This window comes from Megascapheus bottae, chromosome 2, assembly GCF_031878675.1.
Source record: "Megascapheus bottae isolate mThoBot1 chromosome 2, mThoBot2.hap1, whole genome shotgun sequence".
Classification (NCBI taxonomy): domain Eukaryota; kingdom Metazoa; phylum Chordata; class Mammalia; order Rodentia; family Geomyidae; genus Megascapheus; species Megascapheus bottae.
The window spans coordinates 4,741,621-4,761,795 of NC_143510.1; the positions used below are offsets into that span (position 1 = coordinate 4,741,621).

The window sequence follows — 20,175 nt, forward strand, 5'->3', positions numbered from 1 at the left end:
TGTTATTTTACATATTAGCAGGAGAATTTTTAACTTTCTAATTGATCTGTGCACCATAATTTGAGATGGAAATTCAGGCAATGGCTAAGTGCCTGGGCATCTATCATGTCTGCAATCCTAGCTAATCATCTAAGGATCACACTTTGAAGCCAGCTTGAGAGAGAAAGTCTGTGAGACTCTTATCTCTCATTAGCCAGCAAAAAGTGTAAGTAGAGCTGGGGTTCAAATGATAGATGTGCAGAAAAGCTAAGGGATAGTGCCTACGCCTGGGGTTCAAGCCCCAGTACTGGCATGTATGTGTGTGTATGCACACACACATGCTCATTCAAACACACACACACACACACACACACACACACACGAATAGATAAGTAATAATTGATAGAATTATGTTATGGGTTAGAGTAATTATCAGTGTTACAGAATTTCAGAGGAGGAATGGATGGATCGCAAGGCAAGCAAAATAAATACTGTGTTACCAGCACTAAAGAAATATGCTACAGTAGGAATACTTTTTTAATTCATGGAAGCCCTTTCTAGGTTATAGGACCTTAAATAACTCACAAAGTCTTAAATTTTTGCCCCGATTATATAATACCAATATTTTAAAGGAAATACATTTCACAAGATTTTGGTGAAGAGCCGATGATTTTAATAATTAGCTTTATTAACGTATGTTTGTATTGTTTGGTACTAGGGCTTGACTTCAGGGGTTGGGGGCACTTTTCCTCAGCTATTTTACTCATTTATTGCTCTGCCACTTGAGCCACAGCTCTACTTCCAGTTTTTTTGCTGATCAATGGGAGATAAGAGTCCCGTGGACTTTCCTTCTTGGGCGTGGCATCCAAGTATGATCTTCAGATCTCAGCCTTCCCAGTAGCTAGATTACAGGTGTGAGCAACAGCTGCTTGAGCATTCATTTTCATTGCCTAAGAAATGGCTATGGTAACATACGTTGAAATGAAGACTCCACAAGGCCGAATCTGTGCCCCTTAAAATTCTTTTCAGGAGTCTATAAAGTGTCCAAAGGAAAACAAGAAACACTTGTGTGATCAGACGTCTTGATTTCTAACAAATTTCTGCACTAAATAAATTACATCGTTACCTAGTGAGCTGTAAAGTTGTATGAATATTAAAAAAAAAACAATTTCAGCCTGATAGCTCATGCCTGTAATCATAGGTACTCAGGAAGCTTAGATCTGAGCATAGGGTTTAAGCCAGCCTAGGAAGGAAGTGTCTGAGACTCATATCTCTAACACCCAAAGAGATACAAATGGAGCTGTTGCTCAAGTGGTAGAGTGCTAGCCTTGAGCACAAAAGCTCATGTACAGTGCCTAGCCCCTGAATTCAAGCTCTAAGACTAGTGTGTACCCAACTTCCTATTTTCCATTAATTGAGTACATATTTACCCAAAATAACGTATGCCAGCCTCTGGCGTCAGCAATCAGATGTGTTGGCTCAGTCAGCTGCTGGATGGAGAGTCTCTCCGAAGCTTGGCTTTATAATTACTTTTTGTGGGCTTTTTTCATTTGGGGTAAAAACATGTTTTGTTTCTGTACTTGTAGAAGGCATGCTGCAGATTGGTTTCAACCAGAAACTGGAAGAGAGATTATGTGAAGTTCTCAGTGCTGTTTGTTTCTCTTCCTTCACATTGCTGTGACTGTACATTGGGCCACACACAACTAACTGTTCACTTCCTTAAGCAAATCTATTTCTGTGGCCCTGTCATATGGCTACTGCATAGCCATCTGGCATTTTATCACTCACATGTGAATGCTAGAGTCACATAGCCACCATTTGTGTGTGGGAAAATATAGGCCAGCTTATGAAAAGAGATTTAAAACGAAGAAGTAACTACCATCCTTTCTAGGGAAGTGGCATCCAATTGTGTTATTTGGGGTTACAGTCTTAACAAAAAGTGGCAGGATGAAGTACCTTATTAAAAAAAACAATATTGTGTCCTTCCAATCTGCAATTAAAAAAATAATATGTTAGTACTTTTTCAAGAAAAAAAAACTTTGCCTTTTATTAACCTAATATAGCTGGTCAAGCTAGTAATCAGACAATGAACTATTAGCTAAAAGAGCATCTATGTTCCTTAACACAAGCATAAAAATACTCCCACCATCACCACCCTGAAGCCACATCACAGAGTTCCATCGGCTGCACAAAAAAAGTGCATGTCCCAACTGGGTGGTTATGGTAGCTCATCCCAGCTGCTCAGGAGGCTGAGATCTAAGCATCACAGTGTGAAGCTAGCCGAGGAGGGAAAGTCTATGAGACTCTTTTCTCCAATTAACAACAACAACAACAACAACAACAAAAGCCAGAAGAAGAGCTATGGCTCAAGAGATGGAACACTAGCCTTGAGCACAAGGCTCAGTGACAGTGCCCAGGCCCTGAGTCCGAACCATTGGACCAGAAGAAAAAAGAAAGGAAGAAAAAAAGAAAAAAAGAAAGGAGGAAAGAAAGGAAATAAAGATCGTGGACACGCCAATAAGCATGTAATGTGTCTTTGTGGCTAGTCTATGTTCAATGAAGTTGTCAAGGCTCTAATGTAGAATAGGAAATAAGCTATATGGCTGCAACAGAATTGCATGAAGAATCTTTCCAAGGAGACAATGTTTAGTATATATTAAAAGAATTAAGAGTTTGCCTAAGTGTGTGTATTGTAATCATTTACAATTTAAAGTGATCATCCTTAAATTCTATAACAAGGTGCATAACTGCACTTAAGCTTGAGTGGGTGATATTTTCTGACACTAAGCATGCACCATTTTATTTAATTGTTTTGGCAAGTATTGGGATTTGAACTCAGGGATGGATGCTCTCTTGGTGTGCTTACAAGTGATGCTTTTACCACTTGATTCATGCTGTTAGCCTTGCCTTGGCTGGTTAATGTGAGAGGGAGTCCCCAAAAGTTTTCCGCCTAGACTGGATTTGAACTTTGATTCTCTTGAGCTTAACTTCCTAAGTAGCTAGGATTTCAGGCATGAGCCACTGACACCTAAACTCATTTTACCTAATTTCTTCAGAGCCTGAAATCTTTCTATGGTTTCTCTCCCCTGTTCTCTCAGATGATTAAAGTGACTGCCTGATTTTCTGGAACCTAAACCATAGTAGTACACAGGAAAAATGTCTCAAATAATATTGTGAGCAGTCTCAGTTTTGCTAACCTCAGTTCTTTAGGCCATAATATAAATAGCATAATTTGAAAATGGATAAAACATAGAATCACATACAGGTGCCACTCAGAAAGCAATAACCATAGTTTAAATCTGTAAGGATAGAATGTCACGTCTTTTATGTTTTGGGTCTAAAAGCATTCAGGATAAGGAAAAATAAGGACATTCATGAATATACAGATTGTTAGGGACTGGTGGGCGGCTCAAGCCTGCAACTTGAGGAACACAGGATTCAGTTTTTTCTTATGTTTTAGGGAATTAATTTCGAATATATGTATATTTGAATAAATATATATTACATATTAATATATTGAAATAATATATATATATGCCCATCCAGGGGTTTGGACATAGAGCATGGGCACTCTCCTTGAAATATTTTGCTTTACCCATTGAGCCACAGATTCACTTCCAGCTTTTGGGTCATTAATAGAAGATAAAGTCTCACAGATTTATTTTCCTTCCCGGATTGGCTTTGAACCTCAGTACTCAGCTCTCAGCCTCCTGAGTAGCTAAGATGCACAGGACACCAGTACTTCACTAATTTAAAATATTTAAAGAATAAAATATAGAGTAACCTTTTGCATATGGTTATAAAATAATATTTGAACTACAAACACCCAGAATAGCATTTTGGAAGGAAGTCTCAAATGACTTTGCCAGCCATTGCTGAGCTTAGTGTTGAGGTCAAGAATAAAGCACCTAATTCTCCAGGAACATTTTCAGTGCTGTAAGACTGAACAAGTCTAGTGCTTTAAAAAAAAATCCAGAGACAGAAATGAGACCATATAAACAATTTGCTTTTCCTTAAATAGATTCAATGTTTTGCTTTCTTTTAATATGTCTGTATTTGCTAAACAAAGACATGTAATTCCAAACCTTGGCTCAAGTCAACCCCCTACATCCTGGCAATCAGCTGCCAGGTTCGCTATTACTGACTTCTTTGAGAGTCTCAAGCTATTTAACAAAAGTATCATTTATGAGCGCATTGGCCTCTCTACCCCAGCAGAAAAATATCAGAAATATTTTATGGCAGTGAAACTTAAAGCTAATGGTTCTCCTGGACAGCTGTTGGTAGATGAATTTTAACTAACAATATGCTTCATTTAAAAAATAAAAATAAAGGGAAAAGAAACATAAACATGTCTCTCCTTTTATTTAACTGGAAACTAACCCTCAACACATTTTCCTGGAAGAACAACTCAAATTCTTCTTTCTAAAGCAAAATTTACCACCTGTAGTGACAGCTTAAACTTGCCCACAAAATCTAAACAACAACCAAACAAACCATCTTCCAAATGATTTCAACAAGCCCTACACCAATCTAAGGATATGACTATTTAGTACAAAATCCTCCATTTGCAATGTCAAAGCAAGTTCAAGCTCAAAGACCAAGCTCAAGTTCACATCATAGTTCTGAAAGAGTGTGGTGAATCTCCTGGACAGTTGGAAAATGGTCTTGTAGTCTTTCTTCCTCCCAACATTTCTAAAAATTTAAATAATTAGGCAGGCACTTATGGCTCATACCTATAATCCTAGCAATTCAGAAGGCTGAGATCTGATGATCTTAGATAAAAAGCAGCCTGAGCAGAAAAGTCTAGGAGACTTATCTCCAATAAAGCAGCTAAAGCAGAAGTGGAGCTGCGATTCTAGAGATAGAGTGCCAGCCTTGAGTGAAAAAGCTAAGAGACAGTGCCCAGACCCTAAGTTCAAGCCCCTGTAATAGCACAAGCACAGAAACTAAAGTAAAATAATTAGTTTCAAATATATGAAGCAGCTAGGTTATTCCAGAAGAATGTTGGAATGTTGTTTATGCTGTTATAGAATATCTAGGATTTCTCTCTCTCTCTCTGTCCCTCTGTCTCTCTGTCTCTGTCTGTCTCTGTCTCTGTCTCTGTTTCTCTCTCTCTCTCTCTCTCTCTCTCTCTCTCTCTCTCTCTCTCTCTCTCTCTCTCTCTCTCTCTGTCTCTCTCTTGCTCTCAGTCTCTGTCGGTAGTTTCTAACAAAACACTTTTGCATCAGTGCACATTTTAATTATCCAGACAAGCAAGAAACCACAGTAGATTCTGACCACATGCTAATGAATGCTTATCTGCCCTTCTATAACCTTAATCTAAATCAGGTTTGAAAATTACCCATTAATTCCCTGTACATTGTGGCCACAAAATACCAGATAAGATGGCTCCTGAGTAGGGGATGCATGGCTGGCTTGTGACTGACTTTCTGCATGGATGATTTCAAAACAGGGTGGGCTTTATCTTTGAGACTGTAAAGCTGGAGTACCTTTGATGAACACTTCAGCTGGACAATCTGAAAGATGTAAGTTTGACTCTAAAATATTTAGAGGATTCTATAAAATTGGTGATTGTCCTATGAAGTCAGTAAAACAAGAGGATACCAAAACAAGACAATCACCTGGCATCTGTTTTTTCCCTTTAAACTTTCCCTTCCCTTCTTTGTGCTGTGTGTGTATGTTTGTGTGTGTGTGTGTGTGTGTGTGTGTGTGTGTGTGTGTGTTCTACTACAGCTTGAACTTTAAGGATACTGGGTCTACCTGGTGCCATCTTGTCTTCTCCATAAGTGAAGTCCCACCGCCAGGCGATGGGCATTCCCGACAACTAGAGGTAGGGGCAGGACTTGGGTAATAGGCTACTGGACCTGTCAATCCTGTGCTATGCACTCCCTGTGACCTTGCCTCCTGACCATGACTCTAGGCCCTGAGCAGATCAGGTGCCATTTTTGCACCATGTCTTGTGTCTCCCGACTCTCTCTCCTCAGCTCACCCTGACACGTCTCCTCAGCTTGATCAGGTTTGTTGGGATTGCTTTTCTGCTCTTTCTTTACTTCACCACCCTCACAGTTCAGTTTTCTAACAGTGTTAAGTGTACTCGAGGCTGCAGACTTTCTGTGGACTTGTGTCCATACACAGTTACTGGCTTTCTAACAAAGACTCCAGATTTGATCTCTCAAAAATGTGGCTTCTTTGTATTTTACCATTGAATTCTCATATGACAACTCAAGACTTTATCACCTAGCTTTTTCACTCAAGGCTGGTGTTCTACCACTTGAGGCCCACCTCCACTTCTGGCTTTTGGGTTGGTTAATTGGAGATAAGAGTCTCCTAGACTTTTCTGCCCAGGCTGGCTTGGATCTAAGAATCTCAGCTCTCAGCCTCCTCAATAGTTTTACAGGAATGAGCCCTGGTTTGTTATGAAACTCAGTAAGGTGTAACTTATCTTTGAGCACATTCAAAATCATTTATATTATTACCTGAAATGCATTTGAATATGTACTTCATTTTATTTTTTCTTAAATGTAAAATAGAAATGTCATGATTTATTTTTATATGTTAATGACACTTTATTTTTCAAAATTATATTTGCATGTCCCCGAATTTGATTATCCTTTAAATTTTTTGTCAGTTGAAGTTTATTCTAGTATGATAAACTGGTAAGTACTGAATAGGAACAAAAAAACAAGAAGAAAGCCGTTTGTGTTATTATCTTGTATAAGTTACCCAAAAGCTGCTGTAACAAATGAGCACAAACTGGGTGGCTCAAAAAGCAGTAGAATGTGTGTGTGTGTGTGTGTGTGTGTGTGTGTGTGTGTATGTGTGCGTGTGCCTGTGTGTACATGCGTGCCCGCCTTAGGGCTTGGACTGAGTTTTATCCACTTAATGTTAGCACTCTACCACTTGAGTGACAGCTTCTCTTCTGACATTTGTGTGTGTGTGTGTGTGTGTGTGTGTGTGTGTGTGTGTGTGTGTGTGTGTGGTTAATTGGAGATAAGAGACGAGACTGGCAGACTTTCCTGCCTGGGCTAGCTTTGATCTGGTATTGGTTTAAGAAAAGGCAAAGGTGAATAGGGTAAATTTCAAAACCGGGACTCTCAAGTCTCTTGGGAATTCATTTTTGACAAAAGTTGTAAAGATCCACGAGCTGGTGTCTCAAGCCTGTAATCCTTGCAACTCAGGAGGTTGAGATCTGAGGATAGTGATCCAAAGCCAGTCCAGGCAATCACCATAAAGCCAGAAGTGGTCTTCCAGCTTGAGCTATGGCTCAAGTGGTAGAGCACTAGCCTTGAGCAAAAACAGCACTGGTATGGTGCCTGAGTTCAAGCCCCACTGCTGGCATATGCACACATAAGAAAATTATGGAGGCATTCTGATGAAGAAAAGCTTTACAACAAATAGTACTAGAAAAAGAGGGCATGGTAAGGAAAAAATAAAAGAGAAAATTGATTTAACAAAAACTCAAAATAAATCATACAGCTAAATGTAGAATTTGAAATGGAAATTTCTAGAAGAAAACACGGAAAATAATTTTTGTTAACTCAGGCAAGAGTTCTTAGATTCATCCCTAAAATTAAACAATCAGAGATGAAGCTTCTACTCTTTGACAAGACACTGAAAACACAAGCCACAAGTCAGCAGAAAATTTTGTAAATGACATGTAATAAAGAACTTGAATAAAAAGTATAGCTATTTATTTATAAGTATAGTAATTCTGGCTTGTAATCCTATTTACTCAGAAAGCTGAGATCTGAGCATTAAGGTTTAAAGGTAGCCTGGGCAGAAAGTCTCCGAAACTCTTTATCTCCAATTAATATACCAAAGAGCCAGAAGTGGAGCTGTAGCTCAAGTGTTAGAGCATCGGCCTTGAGCAAGGAAATTTAGGGACAGTGCCCAGGCCGTGAGTTCAAGCAGACGATGGGCAAAATAAGCAAACAATTTCTTTAGGTGTTTTCCCTATGAATGTTGACCAATGTACATAGAAATGCCTGCGGTTTGGTGTTTGTACTGAGCACTGGATAAAGAGGAAGAAAAATAGGATTTAAGGTGGGACAAGAGGATCGGGGGGCGGAGGGGCTTGGGTAATCAAGGGAAGGGAACCTCCACTTCCACTCCTGAGGACCCCCAACTCCTAGAAGCCAGGCAGCCCCTTGGAAGGCCGGCGCTCGGCTCGGGGGCGCCCCCCGGCGGCGCGCGCGGGGAGCCGCAGGCGCACGGGCAGGCGGGAGGCCCGGGTGCGCGGGGCAGGGCGCGCGGGGCTGGGAGGGGTCTGCGTGCTCTGGGATGCTGCGCCCCTGCGCGCGGTGCCATGGCAACCGCGGGGCGCCGCCCTCGCCTTCGGTACCCGGGCCGGCCGGCCGCCGCCCCACCGCCCCCGCGGGCGATGATCTCTCCATTTCGGAAGCGCCACTCTAATTCCAAACGATGCTGTGGACTTACCCATTCTTTACATATCCCACCCCGCGCTCGCTGGTCTCACTCGGGCGTGTGTGTGTAGTACTGGGTCTTGAACCCCGGAACTTGAGCTCCGGGCGGGGATTTGTCTTTGCAGCACTTCCATGTCCGGGATTGGTTTGGTGGTTAATGGGCGATCTCGGGTCTCGGGGACGTTCCTGCCTAGGCTGGCTTTGCAAGGGGACCCTCAGATTCGGTCCGGGGAGCAGCCGGGGTTGCCGGCGTGAGCGCGGGCGCCGGGCTCGCCCCACGTTTTGACCTGCAGGGCTGGGGAGGGGCCCCTGTAGAGTGGGTAGTGCGGACGGGAGCGGCTGGGCGGGACTCACCCGCAGCCTGCGGAGGTCACCCGGGGAGGCTCCGAGGGCGAGGCGCGGACTGGTCGTGGTTGTGGAGTGAGGGAGTTACATTTACCGAGCTCCCAACTCCATCCTCCAAAGCCAAGGAGGAGGGAGGGAGGGCTGGGGGGGGGGTGCCAGCCACACCTGATTGACAGAAATCAGCCCAGGAGGTGGAGACAAAGACAGCCCCTCACCCCCCCCCCCAAAAAAAAAACCCAACCCAGACCCCAATCCCAAACTGCAGGGGTGGGCGGGAGTGGGCAGGCGGCGGGCCGGACGGCCGGGCTGCGCACCGGCACCGGCGGCGTCGGGGGTCGCCACCTCCGAGGCGGCCGCGCTCCGCGTCCCGCCCCTCCCGCACCCACACCGCAGCGGGCGAGGATCGGGGGCGGGGGGTGACCCGGGAAAGCCGGGGAGGCAGGCAGGGTTGGAAGAGGGAGGGCGGGAGGCAGGGAGGCCCGCCTCTCCCCACCCCTCCTCCCGCGCGCAGCCTCCGCCTCTTCCCCGGCCTCCGCCCGCCCCGCCCCGGCCCCGCCGCCCGAGCGCCCGTCGGGAGCCCGGCTCTGTGCGCGGCGCGGCCGCCGGTTGCACGCGGGGTGGCGGCGGGCGCGGGCGATGGACAGCCGCTGCACCAGCGCGGCGGGCGTGCTGGGCGACCTGAGCCCGCTGAGCGCCGCCATCCCGGCCACGCGCGTGGAGGTGTCGGTGGCCTGCAGGTGAGGGGGGGTGCGGAGGAGGGAGGTGAGGGGGTGTCCCGGGCGGTGACGTTCCAGTCACCCCCCCAGTACCAAGTGACGTAGAGGACGGGGTTCGGGGCGCGCGGTGGGCTGGGCCGGGGACGGGACGGCTCGGCGCGCGGTAAAAGTTGGGGGGAAGCCGTGACTCAGCGGCGGGACCCCTCGCCGCCCCTCGTCCCGGCTCGGGAATGGGGGCTGACGCGTCCCGGAGCTGGGGGCGGGAGGTAGCTCCCGGGTCGCCCCGCTGTCGCCACCACTGCGCCGTGGCCCGGCTCCCCGCTCTCCTCCGCCCGCCTCCCGGCCGGGCAGGGCTGGGCTGGGCGGGTGCGCCGCTCCCGCGGTGTGGGTCGGAGGGAAGCCCGCCAAGCCCTCCGCCCGCCGGCCGCCGCCCGCGGGTCTCCTCCCCATCCCCACCCGCTTCCCCGAGGGGAAGGGGCCGGGCTGGGGCGGCCCAGTGCTGCGCCCCTCTGCCCTTCCGGGGCCGGGCCAGGCACCCCGTCAGCTTTCAGCTCGGTCTTGGGTGTGTGTGCTGCTCGCCACAGATGGGGAAGCGCTCATCTTTTTCCTTCTTCTCTCAAGAAGGAGATGAGCTATGGCTCCCGCTACGTCCCATTGTGAACCTGGCAAAAGTAGGAGATTCCTGAGAGGAGAGGATCTTAGGCACTGAGGGGTTCATTATTTTGCTTGCTTTTCTTCTAGTGGAAAACTTCTCACTCACCTATTCCTGAGATTATATATATTGTTTATTAATATTATTACTATTATTATTTTATTGGTGGGGCTTGAACTCGAGGCCTAGCAATTGTTCCTCAGCTTTTTTTTTTTTTTTTTACTACTTGAGTCAAGCTGGCTTTTTTTTTTTTAAATTGAAGATAAGAATCTCACAGTTTTTGTTTTCCTTCCTAGGCTGGAAAGAGATTTGATCCTCAGATCTCAGCCTCTTGAGTAGCTGGGATTACAGGTGTGAGTCTCCAGCTCATCCTGAGATTGTTTTTTGTTGGTCTCAAATGCCCCTCTATCACATCTCCCCCCCCCCCCCCACAAAAAAGCTTGCCTTAGAACCTAGTAATTATGGTAATCTTTGTTATACCTGGGGTCTAAAATTTAAAATGCATCCACCTTGATTTAAATTTTTTTAAAACTCTCCTAAAGCCAAAGGGAATCAAAGGCAATGAATTTTATTTTATTTTTAAAAACTCAAGCAGCTGCCCCTGTCAGTAGCCAGGTTTTTGTGTTTTGGGGGGAGGGATGAGCACTGACCTTAAAGTGTCCCTTGAGACTGTACCCTGCGATTCCTTGTTTACCTCACACAACGCAAGCAATGTTGGTAAGCCATGCCAGCTCTGAATTCCCCTTTATTGGGGTCACAGCTCTTTTTTTGGAGATTTCTTTCTGTCACTAGGGCAGGGGAAGCTCAGTGGAAAACTCTGTAGAGACCCAATTCTAGGTCTCTGCTCTTGTCTCTGAAGCAAGCTTTGCATGCCAGACTGAGGTTATGGACATATAAAAATAAAGGGAGCTCAGAAGTTGTACAGTCATCGTGTTTTCTAGAGTTCTTAATTTCTGCTCGCATCCTGTGGTGCCAGCATGGCTGAGAGGGCCTGTGGGCAGATGAAAGAACGTTGTAAGTCACATGTGAATGTCCACAGTCCTTTAGGGATGATGGAGAAATTACAACTCAGGCTTGGACATTTCTTAAGCAGGGTTTGCATGTAGCACTCCCTCCTTTAATTGTGAAACTCTTTTGTTGTAGGGGTGCTAAAGCCATGGAGATCTAGTACTTTCTGTACTGTTGCTTGCTTAGGCATCTAAGTGTATGTGTCTTTGTGTGTGTGTGTGTGTGTGTGTGTGTGTGTGTAAATCCTGAGTGGAGATTTCTGATGTCTACTTTCTTATTTCACTGAGTGGATCCTGATTCAGCTTATCACTTAGTTCTTGCAAAGTTTGGTAGAGGAAACCATCCTCTGGACAAACAGGAAGCTAACTGACTTCCTAAGCTTTTTTTTTTTTTTTTTTTAGGTGGGTTAGCTTTATCTCGGTGCTGCTGAGAGCTGGCTCTCATAACTATAGGCAGTGCTGTGAGTTAGGCTCTGGTCCATTCTGATTTCCTACCTAGGAATCAGTTCTTATTTAATGTATGTAATCTTTGTCATTTCTGAAAATGAGGATAATTGTCGTAGAGACTTTAAATGATTATCAGGGTTTAATAAAAGTGCTTTCCCAATGTGTGAAATCAATATATAAAAATGAGCTTTTTTGTTGGGTGCAGGTGGCTCATATCTGTAATCCTAGTTGTTGAGGAGGCTGCTCTCTGAGGATGGTAATTCAAAACCAGCCTGGGCAGGAAAGTCTGTATGACTTTTATCTCCAATAAACTCCTGAGAAAAAGCCAGGAGTGGCACTGTGGCTCAAATGGTAGAAGACTATGTGCAAAAAGAGGCTTTGGGACAGCACCAGAGCATAGAGTTCAAGCCCCAGGACAGGAAAAGAGCTTTTATTCTAAAAAGGGAGATAACAGTGTGTGTGTGTGTGTGTGTGTGTGTGTGTGTGTGTGTGTGTGTGGTGTGTTCTAGCACTTGAAGTGAAGGCCTAGGTGCTGTCACCAAGCTTGTGTGTGTGTGTGTGTGTGTGTGTGTGTGTGTGGTGTGTGTGTTCTAGCACTTGAAGTGAAGGCCTAGGTGCTGTCACCAAGCTTTTATGTTCAAGGCTGTGAGCCACAGCTCCACTTCTGGTTTTTTGCTAGTTAATTGGAGAAATTGTCTTCATTTTTTTTATCTGTTGTGGGGCTTGAACTCAGGAACTGGGCGCTGTCCCATAGCCTCTTTGTGCTCATGGCTAGCACTCTACCACTTGAACTACCTGGCCACTTCCAGGTTTTGAGTGGTTAGTTGGAGATAAGAGTCTCAAGGTGGACTTTTCTGCCTGGGTTGGCTTCAAACCATCATTCTCAGATCTTAGCCTCATAGTAGCTAGGATTACAGGCATGAGTCACTGGCACCTCGCAAGATAAGAGTCTTACAGATTTTTTTTACCCGCACCGACTTTGAACTGTGATTCTTCCAGCTGAGCTTCCTTGGGTATCCAGGATTACAGGACTGAGCCACTGGCACCCAGCTAGGAAATAGCATTGTTTAAAATGTTCCTGTTACAAAATTCTGTAAATAGCCCCTCTATTTGAACTTTAATAAAATAGAGGAAAGAAGATAATAAAAATAAATAATTACTAAAGCACTTATTTCCTAGGATAATGGTGGGGATTTTATATTCAGTCACAGCCCGAGGCCTCTCAGTTATACTATGAGCGAGCAATCCACTTGTCTTAATGTACTAGAGGTCTCAGGTGATTTGTTGACACTGTAAAAAGTACTGAAGACATCCTGTGTTGATGGCTCATATCTATAACCCCTGCTACTTAAGGGGCTGAGATCGGAGGATCATGATTCAAAGCCAGCCAGGACAGGAAATGTACATGAGCCTTTTATCTCCAATTAACCACCAAAGAGTCAAAAAGTGGAGCTGGGGCTCAAGAGATAGAAAGCTCACTTTGAGCAAAAAGCTAAGGGACATCACCCAAGCCCTAAATTCAAACCCTAGTAAGGAACACACACACACACACACACACACACACACACACACACACACACACACACACACACCACTGACAAAGAGCTTTACCTTTTACTTTTTACTTTTGAGAAATGAAAAGAATCAACCGTAGAAGCTTGAAGCCAAATAGAGCTTGACTTCCTCATGAAGTATTTGAGTATGTTTTTAGATATCTAGAATTGTACCAGGCTCCATGAGAATTCCAAAATAAATTCTCTGGTCTCCAAACTAGTTGGCAGATAAACATGACAGAAGATATGCTAGATTAGTATTCACTCTAAAATAATGAGGTTTATATATGAGCAGAGGTGTGTGTGTGCGTGCGTGCGTGCGTGCGTGCGTGTGTGTGTGTGTGTGTGTGTGATCACTCTGGAAATGAGGGCTTTGAATATATCACAACAAGGGGAACAAGAGAGTCTTGGGGAGACAAGCTAGGGGTGTAGGGTTAGAGTGCAGAAGTTATAATAGTTACTGAATGTATGGAGATGTTGTACTGGCTATAAACAGCACATTATAGAGTTTTCACATGTCATTTTCTGCTTGTATTTATGTAGAAGCAAGCTTTTGCTTTTTGACTTCCTCTTCATTATCTAACTACTCTTGTACCCACTTTGTTATAACCCTGTGTAGATTTTTTAAAGTTAATTAGGTCCCCTCATTAGCTGAACATATCTATATCTGAAACCATCCAACCTTAGAAAGATAAAATCCCGTTCCCATTTAATTCTGAAAACAGATTATGATGAGGTAAATCTGATGGGAAAAAGGTATTTATAATAATCAATCACCCGTTTACCCTGGAGGCTTGATTTGTTTCACTACTTCTGTGATTTTTCCCCTGTCCTTACCTTAGCCTGTGGGATTGGTTTATTGATTGTAAAAGCAATGAGAATATTGTGGGGTTTTTTTTTTCCTGCTTGACATGTTGGCTACAAAGTGTTAATCATTTCACAGTAATACATTTGCCTTGGTCGGAATACTGATTTTAAGCACTCATGTGGAAAGGAGTGGGAATTTAATGCCTGCTTTGGGCTAGGTATTCTCAGAGCTAGACTCCCTTGCGTTATCTTGCAGGAATCCTTGTGTGAACTCAGCCCGAATGTAGTAGATTTGCCAAGATTCATGCTAGGTCAGTGGGGCCACTGATTATGAAAGAGGCGCATTCTCAATGAGTGTGTAATGATCCCAGAGGGCAAAACTCTTTATCCCTCTGTGACTAAGAATTTGCTGCTCTTTCTGCCCTTTGGGTCCTCTCCCTTCTTCTCTTCCTCTCCTACTCCTCTGTGTATGTGTGTGCGTGTATGTGTAAGTGAGAGGCAAGAGACAGAGTGTCCTAGAGCTTGAACTCAGAACCTGCTGCTATCCCGTTGGATTTTTGGCTCAAGGTTGGCATTCTACCATTTGAGCCACAACTTCACTTCTAGTTTCCTGGTGGTTAATTGGAGATAAGAGTCTCAGGGACGTTCCTGCCCAGGCTGGCCTCGACCTGTGACCCTCAGATTCCCAGATCCTGGCCTCCTGAGTATCATTACAGGTGTGAGCCATTGGCACCTGGCTTCTCTCTTGCTCTTGTTTAACTGTGTCTTCAGGCTCAGATGGTCATTGGCCACTCTTTCAAGCTGGAGTTTTCTTATATCTCCTAGAAGCTTATAGATTTATAAATACCATGGATTTGTTGTCATTCCTGGCTGAGTTTTCTTGAGGACTGCTTTTGTTTATTTCATGTTCTCGCTCTTATTTTTGTATTTATTTATTTTTGCATGTTCATAGTATTGGGCTTTAAACTCAGAGCCTGGACACTGTCCCCTAACTTTTTCCATGAAGACTGACTCTTTACCATTTGAGCCATATCTCTACTTCTGGCTTCTTGCTGGCTCATTGGAGATAAGAGTCTCTAGAGTTTTCAAATCCCAGGCTGGCTTTAAACACTGATCTTCAGATCCCAACCTCCTGAGTAGCTAAGATTTACAGATATAAGCCTTTGTACTCTGCCTCCTCATCATGTCTTCTCAGTTTGGCAGAGTCTATGTATTTGATAGGATTAACACTGTAGTTCTCCAACAAAGTCATCTGGGGAGGGGTGTGTGTGTATGTGTGTGTGTGTGTGTGTGTGTGTGTGTGTGTTGGAGGAGGGTTTGTTAAAATATAGTTGACTGCACCCCATGGCAGATCTACTGAACAAACTCTGGGAATGGCAGCACTCTAGTTTACCATGTGTTAGTCATGCATATTAAAAATTTTAATCTTTGGGTTAGATGAATAATTGACCATTTTAATGGTAGTTTCTTGACCTGAGTTGGGGAATGCCAAGTACAAATATTTTGGATGGCTATTTGTTATTACTATCAATGTACAGTGTCACCCCCTTATACAGCTTGACGTGTTCATCTATGTGTGCAGTGCATCTTCTTACGGTCATTCTCTCTCCTAAACCAATGTTTGAAAGCTTCATGATTCCATTTCCATGCATGGAGGCATTTTGACCCTGTTTGCCCTTATCACTCACCATTCACCTGGCTCCACCCACTAGTAATCACCCCCTACCCCCCACAACACACAAGACCTGTTTCACTTTCCTAACAGTCTTTGACTTTTGGTTTGGTTCCTAGGGTTTGAACTCAGAGTCTGGGCACTATCCCTGAGCTTTTTTTTTCCCCCTACAAGATTGATGCTCTGCCACTTGAGCTATAGCTTCATTTCCAGTGTTTCAGTGGTTAATTTGAGATAAAAAAAATCTTGGGAACTTTGTTACTCAGGCTGGCTTTGAACTGTGATCCTCAGATCTCAGTCTCCTGAGTGGTTAGGATTACAAGTGTGAGCCACTGGTGCTTGGCCTAATATTCATTTTTGGTAAAGTGTATGTGGTATCTCATACATTCAAGTACCATACTTCAATCAGGTTACCACATCTATTGATCTATCTTATCTATGATATATGTATACATATGCATGTATGTATATAGATATACCTATATGATTTATATCTATATATCTGTCTACATCTCTATTTATATATGGCATATAGTCTATATATAGCCAGATATCTATCATATCATATAGATATAATACACATATGTCATATCTATGATTACCCTAATCCTATATGTGTTTACATATATGTGTATCTTTTTGGCCTAGAATTTACATTTGAGAGAAAAATTGACTTTTGACTTTTTGAGCCTGGCTTATTTCACTTCGTATGTATCCATTTCCCAGCAAATGACATTGTTTCGTTTTTCATGATGGCTGCATAATACTCCAATGTGTGTGTGTGTGTGCACGCGCGTGTGTGTGTGTGGTGATCTCTTCTTGATCAACACTTCAGTTATAAAGCAAACATCTAGGGTGCTTGTATAGCTTGGCTGTTGTGAGCCGAGCTTCATTAAGCACGGTATGCAGGCGCTTGCATTGTATCTGGATGTAGATTCTGTAAGACGAATGATGTGCGATGCTGTTGCTAGAGCCCAAGGTAGTATTACTTTTGAGGACTTTTCATGCTGATCTCACCATGGTCATACCCACTGGTTTATATTCCCACTAACAGTAACGGGATTCCATTTCCCCTCATACTTTTGCCAGCATTTTTTGTTACCTGTGTTTTTGATAATGACCCTTCCGACTAGAGTGAGATGGAAATCTTGCTATCATTTTTTTTTATTTAAAATTTCTCTATGGCCAGAGATGGTGAATTTTTTTTTTGCTAGCACTGTACCACTTGAGCCACAGTTCCACTTCTGGCTTTATCTGAATAGTTTATGGAAAACAAGAGTTTTGTGGATTTTCCTGCCCTCTGATCTCAGGCTCTTAGCTAGGACAACAGGTGTGAGCCTGGCTCCTGGCTGAATATTTTCTTTATATATTTATTGGCCATTTGTCCTCCTGGTTTGAGATATTCCTGTTTAGTTCATTTGCCCATTTAGTAATTGTTCATTCATCTATTTATTCTGTAGACCCTAGGGCTTGAACTCAAGGCTTTATGTTCTCCTTCAGCGTGCCAACTGGCTCTACAACTTGAATCATGCCTGCAGGCAGTTTGCTGATCAACTGCAAGAGATTCTGAAGGAGTTCATTTCTGAACAGACTGGCCTCAAATTATGATCCTTCTCTTCCCAGCCTCCTCAGAAGCAGAGATTATAGGCATGGTCCACTAGGGCTTTGCCTTATGGAGCATACATTTTGATGGTGGACTGGAGCTTGCTTAAATGAGCTGGAGATGAGAAGTTGTGTGTCATTGTCAGGCAGGCATATCACCTGTTTGGCCTTTGAAAAAGATGACGAATCAGACAAGGATAATAATTGTGTGTTTGGGTCCTCTTGATATTCTGCAACAAAGCACCACAAGTTTGGTGTCTTATTAACAACAAAAACTGATTTCCCATAGTTCTTGTGAGAAAAATCCTGAGTTCAGGCTGCTAGCATTGTTGGGTTCTGTGAGAACCTTCTTCTGGATTACAGATGACAGCATGCATTGTACTCTCACGTGGAGGAAAGGGGACCCTTCCATTGATAATTTTCCCATCACCAGGTTTCCATCCTCAGGACTGAAGCCCCTCCCACAGCCTTAACTCCATAAGCAATCACATTAAGAGGCAGGATTTCCACAAAGACATTTGTGGAAGACACAAAATCAATCCAAACTTAATGGTGAGCATGTTCATTTTAGCCGCATTTCTGCTTTTCCTTCTCAAGTGTGCCAGCAAGTGTACTATGGGGTGAGCAGGGAAGATGATTGACTTCTGATGTTTGGGGTCTAGTTTTGAGTGTCTCCTTTTCTGTGGTCCCTTCAGCATTATATTCCCTTACTGTGAAGGTTTTGCCTGGGTTTGTTATTTATGTCTGTTGCTGACACATCCTGTGTAAGTTCAGATGTACAGTTTCAGCTATGGTTAGTGATGAACTGACCACCTGAAATCAAGTTCAGATTCAGATTCAGAAAGAGAGAGAGAGAGAAAGAGAGAGAGAGAGAGAGAGAGAGAGAGAGAGAGAGAGAGAGAGAGAGAGAGAGAGAGGGGGGGGGGGGGAGGGGGAGGGAGGGAGAGAGAGAATAATAAATAATAAGAATCCAAACTAAATATATATGCATTTATATAGTTTTCAAAGATATTATGAATTGGTCATTTAGATTACTAAGGATAGTAGGATGCCTGTTAGGTTGTTAATGAGACAGTATAACAGGTAAAAACAGAAGGCATCATTTTTGAGTGATTGTAATCTCTCTCTATAAATATATAAGACATATATATGATGCAAGATTGGAGTTTGTCTCAGTTGTAGAGCTGGAGGATTTGTGCATGAACTCCGCAGTGTTTAATGTGGGCATTGGGCCTGCATCCTTTCAGAGAAATTCCTTGCCTTATTATTTCAACAATATTTTCACCTCTCTTTCGTGTGTTAGTATTTGAGCCTCCAGAGGGTTTTGGAAGAGCCCCAGAATGGGGAGACAATGGGTCCAGAAGTATTTCACCACAAGGAGAGGGCAGGACAGAGAACAGAGAAAGCTTTGCTTTCGATTTGAACTTCTTTTAGAGCACGGAAGAAATCCAGTTTCCTCTCGAAGGGATCTTATGTGGTTGTTAGTCTCTGTTAGAATAGTTTCACTGGCTTATTAGAGAACAAGGTGTGGGGCTAGCCTCGCTCTCCTATCTAATAACTGTGAAACCTTAACACAACCTCAACTTCCTCCTCTGTACATTAGAGATGGTAAAGGTTCTTCACTTTTCTACTTGCTTTCAGAAGGTAATCCGTGCATGTAAACGGAGGTAGTAACCTGTTGGGTCCATTAGTTAAGCATGGAGTAACTGCAAAGGGATATAATACAAAAATAAGAATCACCTACTAGGTTGGAAACCTGTGGTTCATACCTGTTAAACTTCTAGCTAGTCAGGAGGCTGAGATCTAAGGATCTTGGTTCAACGCTAGCCTAGGCAGAAAAAACAATGTTTTGAATGGCAACTCTGAAATCAAATTTGGAAAATACGTGAATATAGTAGAACCATGCAATTGTTAGCAAAAACTACTACAGAGGTAGTTTTCAGACCATTGAAAGTAAAATAATCATAATATTAATTGAAAGTATAGAATTTATGCTACATGTCATATAAAATTATATTATGTGTACTCCATAATAATCTGATGTTATATACTGTACTATATTTATATACATACAAATACAAATGAAAGGACCACAAATTCAAAGTTATAAATGAGACAATATTCGAGAAGTAATATATTCACTACCTTATGAATGTAACTGTAACCCCTTTGTGCATCAGCCTGATAATAAAATAAAAAAAATAATTGAAAGCAACATATGCTCACACTTGCTCCTAGTTTGATGAAATAGTGAGTCATTATTTTTTTTTCATACAGGTACTGAGGCTTGCATGAAAGGACCTGAGTTCTCTCTTGCCTATTTTATTCTAACACTTAGGCAACATCTCTACTTCCAGCTTTTTGATGGTTAGTTGGAGATAAGGCTTTCCTGCCCAGTATGGCTTTGAACCACGATCCTTAGCTGAGCCTCCTGAGTAGGTAGGATTATAGGTGTGAACCAACTGGTACCTGACTTAAAAAATGAATATTCTTGTCCATAATCATTGAATAGTCCTTTTGAGTTTGGAGAAGGTGGTATGGCTTTGCACACTGAAGTTATTTGCAAGCTGTCTTCTTAAATGGCTTGTGAGAGCTTGTTTTCACTGTCCTTCCTCCCTTTAAATAAATAGAATAAAATCAGAGCTGCTAGCTGCACTTTTTGCAATACTCTGGATCCCACCAGAGAGAGGTTGGCATCTAGAAAATAATGAGAACTCAAGGCAACAGCTTATCATGGCAAGAACATGGAATTAGAAGCTGGGCAGATGTCTTGATTCCATTTTTTATCCCCCCTCCAAAAAAAATTTCCTTGGGTAACTTATTTCAACTGTTGGAATCTCATTTCCTAATCAGTAATATGCAAATGATGCAAAAACTAAATTTTCAGTGTGTCCTAAAGTGTGGATCAGTGGTAGAGTTCCTGTCTAGTAAACTCGAGGCCCTGAGTTCAAATCCGAATATAGACCTCAGAT

At 43.3% G+C, this 20,175-nt stretch overlaps 1 protein-coding gene across 1 annotated transcript in view; it reads left to right on the top strand.

The window, feature by feature from the left end:
- The first annotated feature begins 9,333 nt into the window (after positions 1–9,333).
- The window catches only part of Cpne8 (copine 8), a 143,305-nt gene continuing 132,463 nt past the window's right edge, over positions 9,334–20,175 (top strand). Inside the window, exon 1 of the mRNA XM_090319888.1 lies at positions 9,334–9,484. Coding sequence (XP_090176014.1) covers positions 9,384–9,484 — 101 coding nt within the window. The 5' untranslated portion in view covers positions 9,334–9,383. The remainder of the gene's footprint in view (positions 9,485–20,175) is intronic.